General features: G+C 38.7%; 1 protein-coding gene across 2 annotated transcripts; it reads right to left on the bottom strand.

Moving 5' to 3' along the window:
- Window positions 1-521: 521 nt before the first annotated feature.
- CCKAR (cholecystokinin A receptor) lies at window positions 522-7,770 on the bottom strand. 2 transcript variants are annotated; one of them, XM_074950129.1, is made up of 5 exons: window positions 7,650-7,770; window positions 6,736-6,987; window positions 3,931-4,192; window positions 1,861-1,988; window positions 522-1,204 (listed from the first exon to the last, which is right to left on the bottom strand). In XM_074950129.1, exons 1-5 carry the CDS (start codon window positions 7,768-7,770, stop codon window positions 678-680), a joined length of 1,290 nt encoding a protein of 429 aa, XP_074806230.1. In that variant the 3' UTR covers window positions 522-677. The 2 variants fall into 2 exon arrangements, with proteins under 2 accessions (XP_074806230.1, XP_074806229.1); XM_074950128.1 differs by having other exon boundaries at window positions 7,571-7,717.
- Between the last annotated feature and the right edge of the window lie 16,542 nt (window positions 7,771-24,312).

Here is a 24,312-nt window from a genome sequence, read left to right as displayed (position 1 = left end):
AATAAATCTAGTTTAAAAGTGTCCTGGACCCATTGCTTTGGATCAATAGCCCTTCCTTTTCTCCAGCAATATCCTCTTTTTAACTGACCATTAAACCAAGAATTTCAAAGGGTGGTAGCTCAGCTAAAATAAGGATGACAAAGTTCTATGAAAATAGCCAATATATTTTGATTTCATGGAATTGGTATTTAACCATAAAATATAAAAATAGAAATTTGTAATCAGGACTGATAAGGAACCCTAATCTATCAGTGTCTTGGAAATATCAAGAGATACTCTGAGCTATATCTAAAAACTGCAATTTTGCATGAAAAGAGTGAGCCAAACTTCCGGTGGAAAGGACACCTTCAAGTTATAGAATATGTTTACAGGAGGTTTTAGTACAAATGCACCATGCTGGAGAGCTGGTTTCAAAATCCTTTACCTCCACAGAGCCTAAAAGCTCCAGTCTCTTTTTAGAAATGGAGGTGACACAAAGCACAGACCCTAGCAGTGTCCCTGGCCCATACAATTCCCCCGGCATACCTACCAGCTAATTGCTTAACTGTGGTGTTTTCATCTCTTCAGAACTAAGTCATGTTATAAATCAAACCTTAGTCGCCTTTCCAAGGCGAGACAAGAAGATAAGGGTTTGAATTTCTCTTGGCCATGTGTAACCTTTCCTTTTCTATAGCAGTTCATGGGGGAGCAGACACACTCATGTGTGTGTAAGAGTACCTGGAGAGAGATGCCCCTGTGGTCTTCCCCTCTTCCTCATCTCCAATCTCTCCTCTTACTACTGGAGGCTTCTGCTTGGGACAGCATGTGAAAGTGGCCAGAAAGCCCATGCGGAAGCGCTTGTTCATGAAGCAGTAGATGATGGGGTTCACACAGGCAGAAGTGTAGGAGAGCAAATGAATAAAGGAGATAGGAGCTCCTGAGAGAAGTTGGTCTGCTGATGTGGTGTCAAATGCACGCCAGGCATTTACACTGAAGATGGGAGTCCAGCAAAGGAAAAACAAAATCACAATCACCATCAGCATGCGGATGACAAGCTTCTTGGCCATCAGGTTGGCAGTTGAGCTGTTGCTTCTGACCCTGTCTATTTTGGTGCTGCTGGTGGCAGAAAGCTGTTGCAGTGGCATTTTTCTCTTCTTTTTGGTTTTCTGCAGGTAGCATCCATCTCCATCCTCATATTTGTTGCTACTGGTGCTGGCTTTCCTTTCTGTATGTACAAATCAGCAGCACTCACATAAATATGTAACACAGAACATTTCTGAATAGTGATTCAAAATATAAACAGATTAGTGGAGTCTAAATTTTGAAGTAAACAAAATCCTTCATGGATGATGAGCAACTAGTGGTAAAAACTGTCATTCCAATTCTAAAGTGAATTTTGATTCAGTCATTTTTGTGACCATCTGGTGTTCCCTTTCTATGAACATCTAAATGTCTCTACTACTGTGAAAACTGGCAAAAAAAGAACATTAAGATTGAATGCTCAAATTTCTGCTGGAAGTAATTTTTGAATTGTATTTTTTAGGTTAAATTTACAATTCCTGTCACATTTCTTAATAGCCAAAATAATCTAACCTGTGACCAGAAACAATATCCATTTAGTTTATGTAACTAAAACATTGGGAATTAAAATAGCCTGTCCGAACTCTTTGCAAATAATCTGCAGATGATGGATTATTCACTGAAGAAATTTGCCAATAATTTTGGTTAACAAATACATGCAATAGTTCTGCAATCTGCTCATAGATGTTTTGTAAAAGATGAGATGGCATTTATATGATAAATTATTGACTCAGCTCTACTATTCACATCTTCAAAGATAAACTTAAAACAAAACAAAAACAAATGCAAACATGCTGTTACCTCGTGAAGATTTTCTCTGGTTGACATCAAACTTTATTCCCCTGTATAGTTCCAGAGAGATTAAGCCATATGCAATCATCATTACAATACCAGGTATAAGAAAGAGGATGAGCAACAGGAAAATGTACCTGAGGAAGCCGCAAAAGAGACTGAAATTAGGGAACAGCAGAAATACAGAGAAGCAGCTGTATATTTTTGTTTCTTTTCTAAAGATCTGGGTGAAATGTTTTTAGGGCTGATAAGAGGTACTCTATTGACAGCCCTGGAAGCTGGAATCCTCTTTTTCTCCACAGAAATAGTACAGTGCGAACAACAGCAGAGCTGGCTTCTCCACACTGTCCACCCAATGTATCTCACCCCCAGAGGCACGTAGGGCTAAAAAGATGCTTCAATCTCTGTGCCCATTCAATACCTGTCCTCTACCGAGACCAGAATCATGTCGGTGGTGGTGGTGGTGGTGGTTTTTATGATATAAAAGCTTGTCCAGTGGGACTTCAGATGAGCAGCTACCTGTGCTTACGTGAGATGCTGATATTAGCCATTAACTTTCAAGAGAAATTTTGGGCCCCAGTTCGTCATGTTTGCTAGGTCCCCAGCCTCTCCCATTTCACTTTATTACAGATGTTTCAGACTTGCGGGGAGGAGGGAGTGATGATCTTGGGACCCTGGTACAACTGTTTCCTGTTTCCTCTCCCTCGTCAACCTGGATCATTACATCCATGGAGTTGGATTGTGCCCCTTCCTGCTTTCCCCTCCCGCCCCCCCCCCGCCTCGAGGAGTGTGCCCCCCCCCAGAGGCAGGCACTGGGAGGGAGATGCACGTTATTCCCCTGTAGCCTCATACAGATTCTGAAGGAAAGATGGTACAGTTTGGGCTCTTATTTTTCTGCTGAACCCCTTCCATAGGAGAGATTCCACTTTAAAGAAAATCCTTGAGTATTTGATTACACATTGCATATGGGTAAATATACTACATAACAAAACATAAGCAGTTTCTCTAATGGTACCACACCCAGGGAAATTATTTTGCTTTAAGGTACTTTATTAACAAATCAATCATATATTTTGAGACTAAACATTTGCTCCTTGCAGGAACATTGCTGCAAATTCACTGGACTTGCTCTGGATTCACATTGGTGTAACTGAGAGCAGAATTTGGCCTTTTAGCTTTTCTCTTCATACATCCTCATTATGGCAAGTACCTTAAACTACTGAAAAGGTTAACATCAAATAAATATTTATATGCATGCACCATATTTAGGCGGTGCAAACTATAGACCTGTTCTGCCTCCCATTAAAGACAGTAGGAAAAATCCTATATCTTCCCTGCACCAACTAAAGTGCTTGGTTACAGGAAAAAGAAATATTAGGAAAGTATTAAAGAGTAAAAAATAAGCTTGCTTTAATGCAATGGTGCAGCTCCTTGATTATGTCCCTATGTTGTTTCTGTGCCGTTTATTCACTCTCCTTGAGCGTGGACATTTATTAACACTGACTGTCCCCTAAAAGCCTGCTGCCCCCTCTTCACTAATCTCTCTAGTCACTAGGTTGGTTCTGTTCTGAGGTACATTTGCTACTTCTCCAGTTTTCATGTCATCATATTTGATCTCAGTTGAAACTGCATCAAAGAAATGCAGACAAAGAAGTGAATCAGTCCTGGAAGGGGCACAGAGATACATGTGGCTTTTAAAAAGATTAATTGTTAAAAATAAACAAATCCTCTGGATATACAAAAAATAAAACAGTCCGAGCTATACTGACAAGAAGCATCACTGCTGGAAGTCTGAGAGATGCCTTAATTTCAGTGACAGTGGCAGCTTCATAGACTACAGTTTGAGAATCACTGGCCCCATATATCATCCAGATGTGAAGCAAAAGTAATAAATGTATTTAAATACAAAAAAGAGCAGCAATTAAAAATAGAAATTCTTGTGACTTTTTAAACAAGCATAAAAGAATTATAAACAGTCACTAATGGTTAATAATTGATTTTCAACAGGCTTAAGGCTACCATGTAATCCTATTTTCTGCCAGATAATTATATGTTGTTTAATAGTCAATTATATCTTACCACGACTGCTGAATGACATCACTTGGCCAAAGGAGGCGACACATGTTAGCTGTGCTGTTGTTATATTTTGTAAAAGGCACCAGTTTGCTGTAAATTGGGTATGGTGACATGATGGTAAAGGAGAGACACCAGGTAGCAGCAATCACCTTCAAGGCATGAGATTTTGTCTGCCATACCCTGGACTGCAAGGGTTTGCAAATAGCACTGTATCTCTCCAAAGATATGGCAACCAGGTTGAACGTAGATACACTTACTGAAACACCTAAATATATAAAACAAAGAAATGGGTTCTTGTTTTAAAAGGCTGATGGCTCTTTGTAGATAAACTTGCTAAGTTTCCATGCACATATGCAAACAATGAAAATATAGTATTAGTCATATTTTCACAACTCATTAAGTTAACAGAGGTGGACCTGATTTACCTTTATGATGCTCCAGATTTATGCTTGTGTAACTACTGATGTGTATGAAAAAACAATTGATGTCTTTTGACTTAGTTCCATCAAAGCAGGAAGCTGTTATCAATCAAAGTGCTTTGGTCCTGATTCATCTCTGTATTACTCCAGTTTTTACACTAGTATATCTTCGTGGAAACATAACCAGTGGAATCAGTGGGGTTACACTGGTGTGCATTGGGAGGAACAAAGCAGTGAATCAGGTATGATTTTAGTTTTAATTAAAAAAAGCAAGTATCTTGTTTGATTGACAACCTAACTTCCTGTTTTGATAAAATTCAGTAAAAAAAAGTTACATTTTCGTAGATTTTAGTGGAGTCACACTGGCATAAAACTGGAATAATTCAGTAGGAATCAGACCCATTTTCTATAAAAATGTTCGTTAATTTCTTTTCTTCATTGTATACAATACTTCAAACTTTCAATGATATGTGCAATTTTTTTTTTCACTGTGGACCTCTGATGTGTTTACTGTATGACTAGAAATATTCCTGATCCTTAGATTTATGTCACACAAGAATTTTATGTTATGAAATTACCTTTTCTAGGGTAAATATTTGGGGTAAAAATATAAAATATGAACATTTTTACATCAGTTTCCTTTGCAAAAATCATCTGTAGTTTACACTGATTCATATTCACAATCTTTGTACATCAAAAAATGACAGCTGAAGTGCCTGGGTGATATAATTATTTTAAGTATCTGTTCATCATTACAGTTCCTCTTTTAACCCAGATCGCTTATGGGACAATTCACCTTCTGAGTCTTAAAATACAATTAACTTTGTAATTGTAAAACTTCATATTAGAATATATTCCCTTTGTGTGTGTGTGTGTGTGTGTGTACACACACATACACACAAAGGGAATATATTCTAATATGAAGTTTTACAATTTAAGTGTTACCAATTACACACACACACGCGCATGTGTGTGTATATATATGTGTGTGTGTGTAACTGGTAACACTTAAATTGAAATATAAAAAATACAATGCTTCAGTAATTTTTATTTTTATGTCAGTAATTCATTACATGTTTAAATACAACCTTTAGTTTTATTGATTATATCTAAGCAAAGATGTTGAGTTCCCATTCCCACACTTCCAAAATGTACTCTCACATTACATCATAGTTTTCAAGGGCACAGGTTAAACAGAAATTCTGAGGTTCTTGTAATTAATTGCTAAGTCTCATTTTGAGATAACATAAACTTTTCAGAATTCCCTCTTTTCTTTTTACATTTTTAAAAATTAAATCTAAAAAGTTGAGACAGTATCACTTATCAGATAATTTATAAACCAGGCAGTTCACGGATCCACTTCTCTAGTGGGAGGCAGATGAAGCCAAAGCATATTGAAAGTGGTGGTGGTCTTTTAAATATGACTCCATAAAAATAGTATCATTAGGCTCCATATTTGTCTCTCAGTGACTCCTGATCATATTCGATCAGTTAAAAAAATGAAAGGATATTTGTTCTGACAGCCCTGCAAATTCCACCTGGGATTGCAAAATCAGAATGTTTCCTTCTCATTTGTCACCAGTAGTAGAAATTCTGTGGGCCAGATTCTGCCCTTGGTAATGGTTACCCTTGTACAATCCTATTTTATTTGCCCTGTAATTAGAACAATAACGATTCTGATGGTGATATGCAAGAAGGAATAGAAAGCAGCTCCTCTCCAGGGCTTGACCCTGCAAGGTGCTGAGCCTGATCCAGCAGAACACTTAAGGATGTGCCTAATGTAAGCGTATGCTTCAGTGTTATGTTTCATGAGACTAGAGAGCTCAGCATCTTGCAGTATTATGCCCCCAGAGCTGTGCAGAGCTGTCTCTTCAGCTCTAATAAGAGTATTAACTTTTGTTATCAAGCTTATCAGATATGACTGTGCATACAGTACACAGGGAGAATTTTTGCTGATTACAGGGGGGTGACACTTTTACTAATATCTTTTCACATAGGTGCTGGAAGTAGGAGTACTGGGGTTTGCTGCTGCACCCCCTGTCTTGAAGTGGATTCCATTATACAGGGTTTACAGTTTGGTTCGATGGCTCTCAGAACCCCCACTATAAAAATTGTCCCAGCACCCCTGTGTTCTTGTAGCACTTTAAGTAAAATTTTAATGAAAGAAAAAGGGTTTTATAGAATATGCTTTTTCCCCATCTTCATGTGACTGCTCGGGCTAATTTTGTTCCTTAGTGCTCATCTTTCCAATAAGGTGTTAATGCCCAATCAGTCCTGCTTAGCAGGTGTTGAGAGTGCTTGGCACTTTAAAGGATCTGGCCCTTGTTTAGTATCTCACAAACTTAATGGGTTATTTACTTTAGAGTAGGTATAAAATTCAGAGACTTACCCATGAAGTAGGTGGCAGTTTTACAAACAGCACTACCAAATATAAAATCCTTCAGCAGGTTGGGAATGAGTGTGAAAGGCATGCAGAAAAGGCAAAGCATTAGGTCGCTGACAGCCAGCGACAGCAAAAATATGTTAGTGACGGTCCTCATCCTTTTGTTTCTTATCAACACTATAATTACCAGTGTGTTCCCCACGACACTGAGCAAAAATATCAACGAATATAGCAGAATTCGAACTGTCTGATGTAAATCTGAAAATTGCCACAATAAAGAATCGGTTATGAAATATGAAAATCATAAAACTAATTAATTTTTATCACAGGGGTTTCATTCGTTAACCAAAAGGTGAAGACTGCTCATCATTCAAGGCAGTAGACTTGATTTTTATCTTACTTATGCAAATCTACTGAAGTCATGTCATTACACCAATGTAAAACTGGTGGAAGTTAGAAGTCCTGGGCCTGATTCTGACCTATCTGAACTGTTCTTTGAGACAGTAAGAAACATTATGACAATCTATTCTTGTATATTTTAATACAAGAAAATTTTCTTTAGCAGCTACATACAGTGTTATAATTTCACGTTAGTTGCTTCCACATACTGCATTAGATCGGATAACTTCGTTGTTATATAATTATTCGAGAGCAATATAAAATTGTTTCATTAAACAATTATCAGTACGGTTTACATTCCATTCTAACTGAGTATTACTCTCTAGATGTATTTATAATCTGGAAAAACAGGACATACAAAGTTCTTGCTGGTCTGTTTCTTATCCTAATTTAGCAACAAATGGTTATTTTCACACTGCCTCACCTACAAACCTTTGTGTACCTGTTTTTCTTGAAATATCCATGAGTTTGCCTTCAGCTGGAACTGGTGATGTCTGAAAAATCTATTTTCCTCCACATACCTTTAGCAGGATGAGGTGAGTCATCCACACAGAAAAACGTATCATTTTCCATGACAATATCACACAGGAAAGCAGAAATATTGGTTCCATTCTCAAGAAGGCTGTCATCAACTATTTCCATTCTTCAGTCTCCACAGGTTAGCTTATATGTGGTGAAGATTGATTTGCAGCTATCTGCCCATTCTTTCTATGAGCAAAAATATTCCGGAATGAAGTCTGCAGTGAAAAGATGTTACAAAGGTTTTCCAAGTAATTCGTTTTTCAGCTAGCCATAAGGAATATCCAGTACAAGGAACTCTGTTCAGAATGAAAAAAATTTATTCCAGTAGCATATAAAGCAGTTGAGATGCATGAGAGAAAAGCATGAACACACACGTCTTCTCCTGTACCTTCTAGATCCGCCCCCCCCGCTTCTATTACTGGGTTAGTGTTGGGATTATAAACATACTAGATAGCGATTACAAAATTAACCCCTTGCAAGATTGTTTCAGCTCACATGTCTACAATACCTCTCTATGTGAATCTGTCATTGCCACAGATAATAAATCATGAGCAATAAATGATATAACAAATCACTCTTCCAGCTAACAATATTTAACATGGTAATAGAAAATACTTGAACAAAAGGATGCAGAAAAGAAGAAACATGGTTAGAGCTTTGTATGTCTACAGTTTTATTTCTTTATATGAAAACAATTTGGTTTCTTTTAAGTTTGGAAAAAATGCAGTAACATTTCTAGGTACAACTGGAAGACTGGCTAAGTAACAGATGGAGTAATTTATCACTCAGGTTCCTGTAAAATGGGGATAATGATACTTATATTCCTTTGGAAAGCACTTTGGGATCCTCATATGGAAAGCACTATAGGAGCCTGAGCCAAAGCCCACTGAAATCATTGGGAGTCTTTCCATCCATTTCAATGGGCTTTGGATCAGGCCGTATAAAAGTGCAATATGAATATTGTTTGTTAATATAAGAAGAATCCTGTGGATTTTCTCTGAGTATGGGCTTAGACGAAAGTTTCATAAATTCCATTGCACTTGCATTATCTGTAATTAGACTACAAGATAGCAACAACGAATAAACAACATCTACTTCTGATAATGTTTTTCTCCAAACACTGTCTTCACTCTCCTATTTCCACAAAGTGTGTAAACCTAAAGCTGGGTGTAAGCCAAGGAAAAATTAATAGGCATAATTCACTACAAGAAATTACTGAATAATAATGGAATAAATTCATCCCTGCTGTTACTCCATTGAAGTCAAATTTATTTTAAAAAAGGGAGAGCACTAACAGGATTATGTCCTTCAGACCCCTTCTTTACCTAATATAACAAGATTGGAGGGCCTGGATTTATTTTCCAGCTCCTCCAAACTCTGATGCACCGCCACATTTTCTGGAACATTTATGGGTTTGTGTGGGGAGGGGGGAGGGGTATACAGCAACACTGCAGATCAAGTCTAAATTGCTCTCATGCCTTGAAAAGGTTTATTATGATCCTTATCAATTTGTTGTACAGACTCTTGTAAATTTTCTAATCTGAGGTAAAACAGAGTCAAATTTTTGACCAATGTATATAATGTACTTAATGTAACTCCATCAGAATGAAATAAACTAAGTTCAGCAGGCAACACTCCTTTCCTCTTTCCAGGAATATGTCATATATGATACAAACCTAGGAGCCTTTTTCTATCTGTGACATTATAGAATTATACATTCTGGGATATTTTTTTAATCTCGAATTTTACCTGAGAGAAATAGCTTTAAATACAACTTGTTTCAATATTTACAGCCAGGTTAATTTGAACATTAGGTACATCAATCTTTGAATAACTGAGTTTGAGGTCTAGCTTGCCAGTTCATCTTTAAATTCTTATTTTACAAAATAAATCACAGAGATGGTACTAACCAACTCTTACATGAAATGGCAGAGAGATTGTTATTTGAATGCAGGAGTGAATTTTGGGTTATTTCAGTATTTACTGAACACTTTCACTGCCAATTTCAGATGGGCCAAGTGGGAATTAGAGCTGATTCCAAGCTCCTGCATATATTTAAAAGGGCAACTTGCAGATGTGCTGATTCAATGCACAATGCACAATGCACAGGATGCACAAGAAAAACAAAAATACTCATTTGAAAGGATCACTACACTTTTTGTTTTTTTCTTTTCCTGATGGGTGATAATATTGGAAAGACAGTGAGGGTATGTCTACACTACCCACCAGACCGGTGGGCAGCCATCGATCCCTCAGCGCTCTCCCGTCGACTCCTGTACTCCACCGCCACGAGAGGCGCAGGCAGAGTCAACGGGGGAGCGACAGCAGTCGACTCACCGTAGTGAAGACACTGCGGTGAGTAGATCTAAGTACATCGACTTCAGCTACGTTATTCACGTAGCTGATGTTGCATAACTTAGATGGATCTCCCCCCAAGTGTAGACCAGGGCTAAGATGAAGCAGGAAACATGCTGAGCTGCCAAACACTACTATTAAGCATTTACTTTGCTGTAAGTGATCCAAGAGTCATCAGACCAAATAAAACAGCATTTTACAACTTTCCTCTAAGTCTTACTACAGTGTTTGCACTCCTCCAGTCAAGATTCTGATCCTGCACTCTTTATTTGCATTCCACTCACTTCAGTGAGAACTTCTTTGGTTTTAGGCTCCTTTCTGCTGTGAAAAAGTAGTATGCAAAATGGGTGCTTAGGATCTGCAGATTCATAAATTTAATAGATTTAGGACCATTATGATCATCTAGTCTGACCTCCTTCATAATACAGACCATAGAATTTTGTCAAGTAATTCTTACATCCAATAACTTGTGGTAGAATTAGAGCTTTGCTTTTAGAAAGATTTCAGACTGTTGCTCTAGCTAGTCACATCTTGATGAAGGAGGGGCTCTCCTCCATGCTCCACACTCCACCAGAAAATATTTTCCTGCTTGGCAAAGACTCGTAGTAGTGGAATGATTTGCTGTGTTTTCAGTTCCAATTGCATTGGTTGGCTGGTGTTAGCAATAAATCATTTGTTGTTTTTTTACTCCGTATATATTGCTACTTGAGGTTGGATTTTCTCTCAGATTCTTTTCTCCTGCAGCTTTGATATTGCTTATATCAGGAGTGGCCAACCTGAGCCTGAGAAGGAGCCAGAATTTACCAATGTACATTGCCAAAGAGCCGCAGTAATACGTCAGCAGCCCCCCATCAGCTCCCCCCACCCCCACTCCCAGCATCTCCCACCCACTGGCAGCCCTGCCAATCTGCGCCTCCCCCTCCGGCCCTGCACCTCCTGATCAGCTGTTTTGTGGCATGCAGGAGGCTCTGGGGTGGGAGGGGAGGGAGTGAGAGTATAGCAGGCTCAGGGGAAGGGGCAGGAAGGAGTGGAGTGGGGGCAGGGCCTGTGGCAAAGCCAGAGGTTGAGCAGTGAGCACCCCCCGGCATATTGGAAAGTTGGCGCCTCTAGCTCTAGTCCCGGAGTTGGTGCCTATACAAGGAGCCGCATGTGGCTCCAGAGCCACAGGTTAGCCACCCCTGGCTTATATCTTAGTATTTGTTTCTGGGTTAGTAGCTAGTGTCCTGATGTGTGTATCATGTCCTTGCCATTAATGTAACATGAAAAGGTAAGCAGACCATGTCATAATGAATACAAAGGCAACTTTTATTGAGACTGCTGGACACAGTCTGAGTGCCGGTCTTGTCTTTGGCTCCCTAGCTCCCAGATTTACCAATACAGTCGTCCCCCTCCCCCCCTGCCCCCCCAGCATGACGTCCCCATAAGTTCTGATCTGAAATAAAAGCAGTGGAGTGGAGTAAGTAGCCAGGTGAGTAGATGTTTCTTCCTCTTCTCTCTCAATGAGCAGCCTGAGTGGGGATGTGGGTGGAGCTTCAGAGATACCCTTCCCCTTAGTCAATGAGAGAGTGAGCCTGGAAATAGCTTTAGGGCAGGAGGGAAGAGAATCAGTTGAAGACCATTTGGGACTGCTCCAAAAAATGAAGTGCTGTCTGGCAGATGGTGTTGGGGTCACTCAGACAGGACTCTGTAATCCTGAAGCAGCCAGGGAATTACAAGAGACAGGGCAAAGATATAGGCTTCTCAAGGAAGAATTGGCAAAAAATTGGTGCTAGCAAAGGGTTTGAGGTTTTTTTGAGGGGGGAAGGGGTTGGAGGATGAATTGTGTGTTTTTACTACTTAAAGTTAATTTTTAGTTTTGACATCTGTGGAACAAGCTGACTGAATAGCTGAGTTAAAACTTACAAAGAACCCTTACCTTCCCATTTTGAAAAATACTACCTAGGTTTTTATATTGAATGCTGCAAGGGCTAAGCATTTTATATACCTCTGAAAATGTTTGTGGCTAAGATTTAATATCTGATGGTCTGTAATACAGAGCTAGTAACCATGCTCTGTTTGGTAAGGTTTGAACGTCTGCTCTTTTAAATTGTTTCGCTCTTTATTGTATACATAACTGACTAATTTCATGGTAGACCACTACCTATCACACTGAGAAGTACTGTCTCCTTGTTTCCTTGTGCTCCCCTGTCTGTCAGTTTGTATCCACATGCTGTGTCTCTTTTCTTTTACTTAGATTGTAAACCCTTTGAAGTAGGGACTGTCTTTTTGTTCTGTGTACAGCACCTAGCACAATGGGGTTCTGGTCTATGACTCTCCTAAATGCTACCACCATACAAATACATAATAATAAAAATTATATAGTCTGAGTATCAAAATTCATAAGCATATTTTAAATGTGCTTGTGCTTTAGGCCTGCTATTTTATAGTAAGTATACCTCCATACACTTACTATAAAATAGCAGGCCTAAAGCACAATCCAGCACCCATTGAGGTTAATAGGAGTAATTCCATTGACTTCACTAGTTGTTGGATCAGGCCCAGTACTTGAAATTGTACAGAAAATCACATAGCATATGGCACATATTGTACAGTATCAAATTAAACACATAGACACAGACAACAAGTGCTTCCTGATACTTGAGGGCATAATGTAAAGGGGAGGACACGTGACCGCCCCATTTGTCTCATCTGGGAGGAACTTCCAGCCCCACCTCCCTGAGCCAAGGCAGCCAATCCCCACAGGTCCTGCGGGGTTGGGGCAGGCCAAGCAGAAACTGGGCGGGAGGCACTCTTTCCCTACGTGTTGTGTATGTGTAGACAATGTAGAATGAGTGGATAATATGATAATTTGACACTGATTTAAAGAGAAATACACACACAAGAGTCATTTACCTTATGATTTAATGGAAAAAAGAAAAGACTTCTTTATGAAGCTTTTGAGTGTCATAGTTCCCATAGTATGTTCCCATTGTTTAGGAGAAATGACAATCTGAATCTCTCTCTTCCACCTGCATTTAATTAATGTTACCATCAGCATGCCCTAGTTGGGAATGGACTTTGTAAGCTTCAGTCAAGAATCAGTCTTGAGTATCTCTACTCTTATTAACAACATACAAAAACAATAATAATTGAAATATGTTTCTTCTTGGCCTTAATTGTGTTAAAGCTGACGAATTTAGACAATGTTATGGCTTTTCAGATATTTTAAATAAATGCATATAGTAATACCTCTTAGTTGAGCAGAATGTGCTGTTAAAATAAAGATAATATATTATTAACCTTAATCCCTTTTCTCTCCAGTTGATGTCATTCCAGTGCTGCTGTCAAACATGGGAAACGCTAGTTTAATAGCAGAAATAATTGCTACAATTTATCATTTTGTATCAGTATTCTAAACTTACAAAATAAAGAGAATTATGCTTGTCTAACAAAAAGTCATATATGTTTATGCTTGCCTAATCATTTTTTCTTAAGAGTGAGGCTCTATTGTGTTTATTTTTTCATTAATTCACTAGTCTGAAACCAGTGCTCCAAGATCCCATTCCTTATATAAATTTAAATAGCAACTCCACTTTTAGAGTAATAAATCTGGAAAAGTAATGCCTTCTTTCAATGTGAAAATATAAGTTTGGCTTTAGGTTTTTTGTTATATCAAATAAAATAAGAGAGCTTATTTAAAGGAAGTTTGTATCGAAATACAGAACTGGGCCTGGATCTGATTCCACTTATATGCCAGTTTCACACTGGTGTAACTGCTCTGACACTTTGGTGTGTGATCTAAATCAGACTCATGGATTTGTAAAATGCATGATATTTTGGGAAACAAAATTATTTTGAAAACAGCATTGATTTCAATGAGAGTGAGGTGCCTCTATATCTTTGAGGACCTGAGCTGATGTTCTTTACTCAAAATAAGAATCTAAGAACATTATAAAGAAAAAAAACTTCGTCAGAACTTATGTCACCTAGGCCCATCCCATTTGATTAAATGCTCATTCTTCATTAGGTAACCCAGTCCATGATTCCTAGGAAAATGGGCTCACACCATATAAAACCAAGCAGGCTTCTGAAGTGTGAAGCAGATCTACCAAGAATGAAACATGTCTGGAAATGAAACATGCAACAGAAATCGCCACATATGTCATTTGGTTTGCTAAAATGTTTGTGAAAATGTTTATGGCCTCATTTAAATGACACTGGTCAGTAAGAAGAATAGATAACAACCATACCTCGCTCTTCTGTAGTGCTTTTTATCAGTAGATCTCAAAGAGTTTTACAAAAGGGGTCACTATCATTATGAATATCCATTTACAGATGAGAAAACTGAGGAAGAGGGAGGTAAAGTGACGTGCCAAAGATCACCAAATATGCCCATGGCCAAGCTAGGAAAAGAACCAGGTCTCCTGAGTCCTAGTCTGTGATCTATTCGCTTGGGCAAGCCACACTGCTCTGAAGAGAAGCAGAGTCAGATCAAGCCCAGATCAAGTGGGCATTAATTTTTCTACAGAATTAGAAATTATTTGAATTTTATGATGTAAGTCTGAAGCATCAGAGAAATATTAATTTGCATAAAAGATAACTAGTTCCTTCAAAATTCTACTGTTTTCATTAGCTAGGCTACCAGTTGAATTCCTAAATATAAGTATAACCCTTGGTTGAGGAGAACCAGCTGTGAAGTAGCTAGAAAAGCATTGGCTCTGGTAGAAGAATTTACAGAGGTGCACATGTTTTAATCCATATTAGTATTTATTAAAAGGTTCAGTTCCAGTATCAGTCTTAATCTTTCATCTGACTGTCAGGGTTATGTTATTTGTTATAAGTTGTCCATATAAGAAACTGAACATTCTAGTTGTCTTTACTTTTGGAGATTCTCTTACTTGTTAGCCTAAAAGTGAGAGTATGTCCCATCACATAACTACCTCAGTTTCTCATGGCACCGTGGGTTCCATATCAAACTTGTGGTGTCATCTAAAAAAGTTAACCATGAGACCTCCAGAAATGTAATGAACCCTTGTCATGTAGAGGATGAGCAGAAAATGCCCATTTTCCTTTTGAGGTCTTGAGGTACTCAAGGTATGCCTAAGCTTAAGCACATGAATAGTCCTGTCAGACCCATGCTCAAATCCCTCCCTAAGGTCCCAGTCAGCTTTCAATGTCAGTTTAAAACCCTGGGCCCAGATTCTCAAAGGTATTTAGGGGCCTAACTCCCATTGATTTCAATGGCAATTAGGCCTCCAAATACCTTTGACGACCTGGGCCTTGGTCTTCATTTTTAAAACAATTAATGGACCAAGCCCCAGGTCCATCAAAGACTGAATTTTGATCCTCTGAGACAATGCTGATCATGAAGCCCAGCATGAAGCACATGAGAGCTGGGGGCAAAGCTTTCTCAATCCAGGGGCTCTGGATCTGGAACAACCTTCCCAAAGAGATCAAGTGAACACAGTCTGACTACTTCTGGAAAACATTGCAAAACTTTCTGTGACACTGGATGACCAGGGTCATCTTAGAGTATATTCAGGTCAATGCACTTGTGTAAACCAAAGTAATGGTTAGATGTATGAGTGTGTATTCAGATATTTAAACTTCATGAAAACTAGTGGAATGTTACTTCTATTGTTTTTGATTATCTGTTCCTGCCATAATGTAATAGCAAACATTTACATGATAAATAGCCTTGTAACTAAATTACCCATCAAAAAATCTTGCGAAATGCTAATGAGGGATTTAAGGATTTGAACAGAAAATGATAATTTCAAAACAAGTGGCCGTTATATATATGGTCGGAGGTCAAAAGTCTTAGTGCATTCCTCACTCACCATCATCAAAGGAAAAAGCCCAGGTGGGCAGAAACACGGTCTACTTGCTTTCTATGTGAAAATTCTAAAAAGAAAGATCCTTTATCTCTGGACTGTTTGGATTCTAACAGGGCAGAATAACTGAATGAGAAGACAAAGATTCCCCAGAATTATTCTGGGTAGCCCTGAAAGAACTTTTGGGAAACTGGCAGTTTATTACATTACTGCTACCATTTGGAGTTACAAACTGTGATTTACCTGTACATATATTTTACCTGCTTTAACATCTCAATAACGCTCATTCTTTTTTCTTAGTTAATAAACTTTTAGTTAATTTACTACAGAATTGGCTCCCAACGTCATCTTTGGTGTAAGCTCTGGAGTGACAATTGATCTGGGGTATGTGACTGGTCCCTTAGGACTGGAAGAAACCTGATGTGATGTGATTTTTGGTGTAAGTGACCATGATCACAAATTCAGTTTGTCTGGGTGGCAAGACAGGTTGGAGAATCTAAGAATACTGTCTGTGTGTGACTCCATGGTAAGGCTAATATAGTGGTCCAGGAGTTCACATTTGTAACTGGCTTGGTGAAATCTACTTATAGATCCCAGTTTGGGATGTCTGCCCTTGTTTTCTGACAGTCTACTCTGAGACAGGCACTCACAGTTGGAAACCACTCCAGACAGCGTGACACTTTCCTCTTTCAGAAAGCCTTTCCAGCATAAGTGAATTTGTGAGCTGTAGCTCACGAAAGCTCATGCTCAAATAAATTGGTTAGTCTCTAAGGTGCCACAAGTACTCCTTTTCTTTTTGCGAATACAGACTAACACGGCTGTTACTCTGAATACAGTCAACATTGTTTTCTATTCCCAGACCCCTGCCAGTCCCACCACTCCCAAAAGCCAACCCTCCTCCTAAAAAACAAATAAAAAACCCTAACACAAGCCAAGTTTTGATCCCCAAAAAAGAGAAGCGCCAGGGACTCCAATGCATCTGCTAACAACTTTGTTATTGCTACTGATTTTAGCTGCACAACACCCAGATGCTACAGTAATGGGTGGCAGTATAGAACCCTAAGGTAGATAGTCACATTTTGTGCCTGGTGCCCTAGACTTCATAGGGACTATTCAGATGCTTAAAGTTAGACACATTATTAAGAACCTTGCTGGACTGGGGCCTGAGTCTTGTTCTTTTTTAATCACAGTCTTAGGGCAATATTCTGATATTTAGTTACACCACTGTAAATCTGGACTAATTATTGAACTAACTGAAATCAGAATATGGGGCATATCTTCAGCTAGTGTAAATTGTCATAGCTCCATTGACTTCGGGAGGTGTGACAATTTACACCACCTGAAGATCTGTCCCCTAGCCCACTGTTTCTGGACATTTTGATGGGCTGTGCCTAAGCTGTTCATTTCCTTGTCAAACTGGACAAAATTCCTTGTATTTGGTTCTTACGGACTTCCTTGATAAACCTTATGGTCTCCAGTCATTTGGATGTCAAAATGGAGTGCAATAATAGTCAACGGGATTACTTTTGTGACTAAGACAGACAAGGTCAGGCCCATAGACAGTGTTGCCAATACTGAATATCACCATCTGAATGACCACACAGTCACAATTAATTTAAACTTCAAATAATTTCCCTATAAAGTCATTCCAAAATATTATCCAAACACTGACAAAGAGTAAGAATTTCCAGAGTTTTACCATGGATAGGCTTTTAAAAGCTATTACTATGAGTCTTAGGGGTGATACTTTTGTCTAGATTATCATTAAGAAAATGCATTCTGAGGAAGAATTACTGTAGGTAGTTTTGGACTGTTTGCCAGTGTTTATATAATATTATGTAGTGCAGGTAGTTAATGTGATTGAAAGGATGTAAGATATAAATTCATTTTCATTATTCAGTCTTTGTTTATATCACAGAATTTTTTAAAGCTGCCAAGGAGAACACTCAACATTTGAAAAAAAGAGACAGGCAAAATCCAGGAACAAAGTCCTTTGTAATTCACTTCTTATTATAGCAGTTCTCATTAGGGCTGTTAAATTAGGGTTCTCTAAATATTTCTTTATAACAATATTTTAATGGGTTTATAAGTAAGGCATAAAAACATTTTTGAAACATGTTATATAAAGTCCTGTGGCTGAAATCACTTACTGCCAATTGTTCTTTAACAAGCATTTGACAAAAACAGATATTTTTCTAGACTTCTCTTTCTTTATTTATTTTTTGAACTGGGAAACATCTACACTAAAATTTTTAGCCCCGCAGTCTGAGCCCCATGAGCCTGAGTCAACTGACCCAGACTCTGAGACTCAGTGCTGCAGGACTTTTATTGAAGTGTAGATGTATCTTGAAAAACGTTTTCCTTTTTAATGTCCTTCTTCTTTCATCCTGTCAGATGCTTATTTTGCAGTCCTGACAACTGGGAAAAGTGACATAAACTTAAGTTCGTGTAGTACTTCCCTTACTACTGTTGAACCTTGTTACCTTCAGGGCTTAAATGATCATAATTTCCTGGAGGGCTCCCCCACTCATTTGGGGCATCAGCTGTGGCTGGTCTCGTGGCTTCTGTCCCACGGGGGAAGGAGGTAGGGCACCAGGGCTTCGGGCTTCAGCCCCATGGGGAGGGTAGAGAGGGAGTGTTTGCCAGGGCTCCAGGCTCTGCTGCAGTGCTGTATGGGTAAACATGGCCTTAGTAAGTTTGCCCTTAGCCCTGTATCTCTTGAAGTCAATTAGAGTTTTGGGTAGCCAAGATATGCAGAAACCATGCTATCAACATATTTTCCATCTCATCTGTGATAGGGGAACCGGGGGCCCTGCTGAGATTGCTTAATTAGGGCAAACTGCAAAGAATGGGCCAGACAATCCGCCAAACTGATAGTTATTCTAATACTTAGCTTCACCAAGGTAGCAACAAAACAGCTTCTACAATATATTACTGGTTATCAAGAAGCCAAAACACAGCTCCCATAAAGCAACTTTTGTGACTAAGGCGCCCACCTAGACAGCCTAGTCAAATATGATGAGGATTACTGAAAATCTTGTTCATCATATTAAATCTCCAAGGATCGGACACATTACCCTCCAGGTTAATGAATATTTCAGATCTTATCCAAATACACGCTTACAGCCATTTCTTATTAACTAAACTAAAATTTATTAAAAAAGAAAAGAGAGAGAGTATTGGTTAAAAGATCATTACCCATACAGACTTGAATAAAATTCTTAGGTCCGTTTCATAGTAGTGATGGTAAGCTTTAAAGCTGCAAAAAGTTCTTTTAGAATTACTCCATAGGTTCAGGATAATGTCCAATATCAGGGTGATCCTGAATGGAACTGGAGACCTCAATCTGTGATTTACCACAAACTTCAAAGAGAAATTAAGACAGTGATATCATTACATTTATAATTGATTTACATGTTGATATCTTCTTTTGATATCTGAATTAACAGAATACAGCGATAGACAGTAACTGTTTGGTTACATTGTTAACCTCTAACAATATATATGTAAACACACAAAAACACAAACATTATCGACTCATATATCTCTAAAGGTTGAATCTGGGCCAATTAGCCTGATAGTTGTGCAACCCTTTCTGGCCCCATGTCACATCATCATTTCATTTTCATGTTAATAAATATATTGAACTACAACTATGCTATCTTGGATTTCTGGAGCATCCCATTGTTATGAACCTCTTTCCACAGTAAGAATTGTCTATGTATTCCTACTCTGTTTATATCTTAAGTCGTTTAATCTATCATAGGACTTTACTGCTCATTCTTTTAATGCCAATTGACACTAATGTGTATGTTTATAAACTATTTGTATATAATGGGGAAAGTATGTCAAAATTAGAACTCAGTTTTGCAGTTTCTTCTTGAGTTAATTTGTGCTGGACTAATGTAGGACAGTGATTTTCAGTTTCAGTCAGAATTCTTTAAGATGCTGTCAAGGTTCCTTCCCCACTCTGAACTCTAGGGTACAGATGTGGGGACCTGCATGAAAAACCCCCTAAGCTTATTTTTACCAGCTTAGGTTAAAACTTCCCCAAGGTACAAACTATTTTATCTTTTGTCCCTGGATTTTATTGCTGCCACCACCAAGCGTCTCACAAATATAACCGGGAAAGAGCCCACTTGGAGACATCTTCCCCCAAAATATCACCCCAAACCCTATACCCCCTTTCCTGGGGAAGGCTTGATAAAAATCCTCACCAATTTGCATAGGTGAACACAGACCCAAACCCTTGGATCTTAAGAACAATGAAAAAGCAATCAGGTTCTTAAAAGAAGAATTTTAACTGAAGAAAAAGTAAAAGAATCACCTCTGTAAAATCAGGATGGTAAATACCTTACAGGGTAATCAGATTCAAAACATAGAGAATCCCTCTAGGCAAAACCTTAAGTTACAAAAAGACACAAAAACAGGAATATACATTCCATTCAGCCCAACTTATTTTATCAGCCATTTAAACAAAACAGAATCTAACGCATATCTAACTAGATTGCTGATTAACCCTTTACAGGAGTTCTGATCTGCATTCCTGCTCTGGTCCCGGCAAAAACAACACACAGACAAAGAGAACCCTTTGTCCCCACCCCCCCCCCAGCTTTGAAAGTATCTTGTCTCCTCATTGGTCATTTTGGTCAGGTGCCAGCGAGGTTGTCTTAGCTTCTTAACCCTTTACAGGTGAAAGGGTTTTTCCTCTGGCCAGGAGGGATTTAAAGGTGTTTACCCTTCCCTTTATATTTATGACAGATGCTATGCCACTGAGCGAGAGCTATAAGATGAGATGCTAGTCCATAGTTGGTTCAGATTTTCAGTCAGTGCCCTGTGCCTTCTTTAGGTGGTATAAAAGTATTCATTCCTACAAGGAGAGGAAAGCTCTATCACAGAAGATAAAACTAAGAGAAACTTATGAAAGCTCTTCTGTTCTGCTCATTTAGTGTTTCCATTTTGTAGCTAATTTATCAAATGCTTCTAGTTGTCCTTTTTTTTAAGGGAGCAAATGTTAAATTCAAGATTAAAGGTAGAGGATGTCTCAGGAATCTTGATAACAGAAGCAAAACTAGATGTTCTCCCTTTGATAGTCATTGAAGTTATCCTCTGAGCTCATAACCATCAGGAAAGGACCCCAAATCCCTAAGAGATTGTGTAGCTCTCCTTGGATCATTCTTTAATTTCTAATCTTTATTTGAAAATATTTTAATAAACAAATTTACTAACTGAAATGTCTGGTAAACTTTTGGTAAATAATTCAGCTGCATCTGTCATATGTCAGAATGCCTGCCAATTCCTCATAAAATAATGAAATATACTTTCATGCAGGGAGGAGACTGGTTCTCTTTAACTATGATTATCACCAAAGCCCTGTTATAGGAATGACAGAAATTCTGGAACTAACATGACAGATCCTGCACTCCTTCCTTACTCCTGGGGGGAATTCTGTGCCACTGCACACATGCAGAATTCATGTCTGGTGCAGAATTTTGTTTCCTGCAGAAAATACATTCTGCCCAAGAAGTGCTTCAGTTCTGCCTTTAACCCATTAGAGGTCACTGAGGCTCCAGAACTGGCTGCGTTCATTATAGCAGTCTGCCAGTGGAGCTAGGTTAGGAGACAGAATGGGGCACACGATGCTGCTGGGGTGGGTCACAGACTAGGGTTCAGAAGGACTAGTGGGGGGACAGACTGGGGCAGGGGCTCAGGAGCTAGTGGGGTGACAGCATTGAGCCAGGGGCTGAATGGGAGGGGGTGCCCTGGAGCACATGGGCATGGGGGGTAGGAGGGCTCCAAGGTCACAGGAGGATAGGGGTTCCAAGGCTACATGGGGGTGGGGGTCTCCAAGGCCAGATGGGGATGTGGGGGTGCAGGGGCACAGGGGCAGATGTGCCTGACTGAATGGGAAAGGCTTGGGATCAGCCAGGGTTTGAATGGAGGAGGCTCCCCAATTCCCTAACAATCCTGGCCCCTCCCCGAAACTTCCATACTTCTCCTACCCACACCCAACAATCCTCCAGGTTCACTCCCAAGCTTCTTCCCTCTCCCTCAGCTCCTCCATTATGCCTGACTCCCCCAAGCCTTTACACTGCTTCTAAGGGGTGCGGATATATGTTTCTGCATTGTAGTTTAAATGAATTACTCAAAGTTCTGTATTAACATGCCTAGTAAGGAATCTTTTTTTGTGTCTGTATTGTTACAGACATACTTGCCGACAAGTATTTTGAAATAAATTACCAAAATAATTGAAACTGGCATGTTTATATTGTGTTAGTTTGACAAATAAAATATGCAGAATTTTGCAGAATTTTAAAATGTGTGCAGAATTTTTAATTTTTTGGTGTAGAATTCCCCCCGGAGTACTTACTCTATCAGATTCCCATTAAAGTCAATGACTGAACTGAAGTCAAAGAGAATTTTGTTTGATTAATGAGCACAGGGACCTGCATAAGGACTACTGTAGCTGAAGGTTTGACGCTCACGCTGATACTGCTTTATAATGGAATATATGTATTCCAGGCACTGAACAAATATATGCCAGATTATTTTAAACTTTGATTAAATATTCCATAAAAGAATCTGCCCCTATCTTAGAGAATACACTACTGATGTTAGTCGAGTATGTTTATAAAACTAACATGACTGGAGAATCAGGACCTCTGTGCACATACCTGTTTTACAAACTTGGTAACTCAAAATTGCTACATGCTATTTAAAATGAATATGAAAAAGTAGTTGACATTATTTCCCAAGCCACATCTTCTCAATATAAAAATAAGTTATTGTCAACAGAAGGCTTCAATTTATGTAAAGCCAAGATCTGTGAAGACAAATAATATATCTAAAATCAAGAATAGAAGCATGTCAAATTCTCTAAACTAGAGTATTAAGCCTTGTAGTTATTCGTAGGGAAATCTAGCTTTCATGTTCAGACATCTATTAGATAAAATATATTACTTTTCATAAAGAATAGTCTTTGCAATAAGAGATCTTTTCTGCCTTAATAATTCAAAATATATGATGCAATCTTTTCTACATTCTGCAGACTGCATCTATGGTATTAGCAAAAAAAATCTCATTACACAACAGGAATTGGTTATTTAAAATAAAATATGAAAACTTGTCAAGATATGGTGCCATGTTTCTTTGCAGTGATTTTAATATTTCTTAAAGTTGATGAAGGTGAATCATTGACAGAAATTTCCCTTTTTTCTATTTTGTAATTTTTGTAAGACCTGATATGTTGTCAGCTACATCAAAACATTGTGGACCTCATCAATCCTTACTCACACATGTAGTCCTATTGGAGAAAATAACAACAATGATATACTTGCATGATTGGGTCATAAATGAGATTGTTAGAAATAATTTTTCTATAGTGTACTGTGAAATGTTGAACACCTCTGAAGACAGGTTGAGTATACTCCACTTCCATTAAGCTCTATGGTAGTAGAAGGTGCTCAAGCATCATCTCATTGAATCAAACATCTATTTTCTAAAGGAAACCTTCTTTCAAACAGTATTTCCACCAATATTTGAGACTTCATCTTGACACTTCATATGTTACCTTTGCCTCTATCTTCTAAAGACGTTCACATCCATTTTTAATGGACTGGCAAGCTGTACACAGCCGTGACAAATGTCTGGGGTAAAAAATAAGTGCCACTTTGCTTGACAAACATTTTATTTTTAAGACAGTTAGGGAGGATTCAGCCTGGCTGGACCATTGTTCCCATTGACCACTTTATAATCTATCCGATTATCTCACTTGAAAACAACATTTGGTAGCAGTGGTGAGACATACTCTCACTGTGCAGAGATGGGGACACATCTAATTCCAAAAGAGAGAGAGAGAGACTGTGACAAAGTAATGAAAAAACTTGTTCATAAGATTAGAACTCATAGGAAAACAGGATAACTATCCCATTTAGACTGCTTGTTAACGATTCTGGGTAGTGCTGATTGCTGTCTTTTTTAAGTCAAATTTTGGTTTGTTAAAGATTATTGAATTTCATTCTTCAAGCCACCTCCCCTGGCTTTCCCAACACCTACTTCTGATTTCTTATATTGTGTGATACTTTGTCAAGTTTTAGCAGGAAACTGAGGTACAGAATGGCTAAGGCTATGTCTACATTACAAGAACAACAAACGCAGACCTACAGCTTGGCAGGCCATTCATCTGGTATTAAACCAGACAGTCCTGCTTTTCTAGGGTTTGTCCCCTATCTGATACGCAGACAAAAACAGATGGGGTCCAGTATCGGCTGGGGGACATTCTTTTGAAGAGCGTGCTGCTCCCCTCCATGCTGGTGTGACCTGGCATGCAAAGTCATGCGGGGTTGGGGCAGGGGTGCAGTGGCATGCTTTTAAAAATGATGTTCCCTGTGCAGCATGACTGCAGACGTATCAAGTGGAGGGTTACCTTACATCCAGATTTTCCCAGACATGGCCTCCTTTTTGGTCCTCTGATCTCCGTCTGAGCAGATTTTTG

This window comes from Natator depressus, chromosome 4 (assembly GCF_965152275.1).
Source record: "Natator depressus isolate rNatDep1 chromosome 4, rNatDep2.hap1, whole genome shotgun sequence".
Lineage (NCBI taxonomy): Eukaryota > Metazoa > Chordata > Testudines > Cheloniidae > Natator > Natator depressus.
This window is presented reverse-complemented; position numbering and strand designations above follow the sequence as displayed.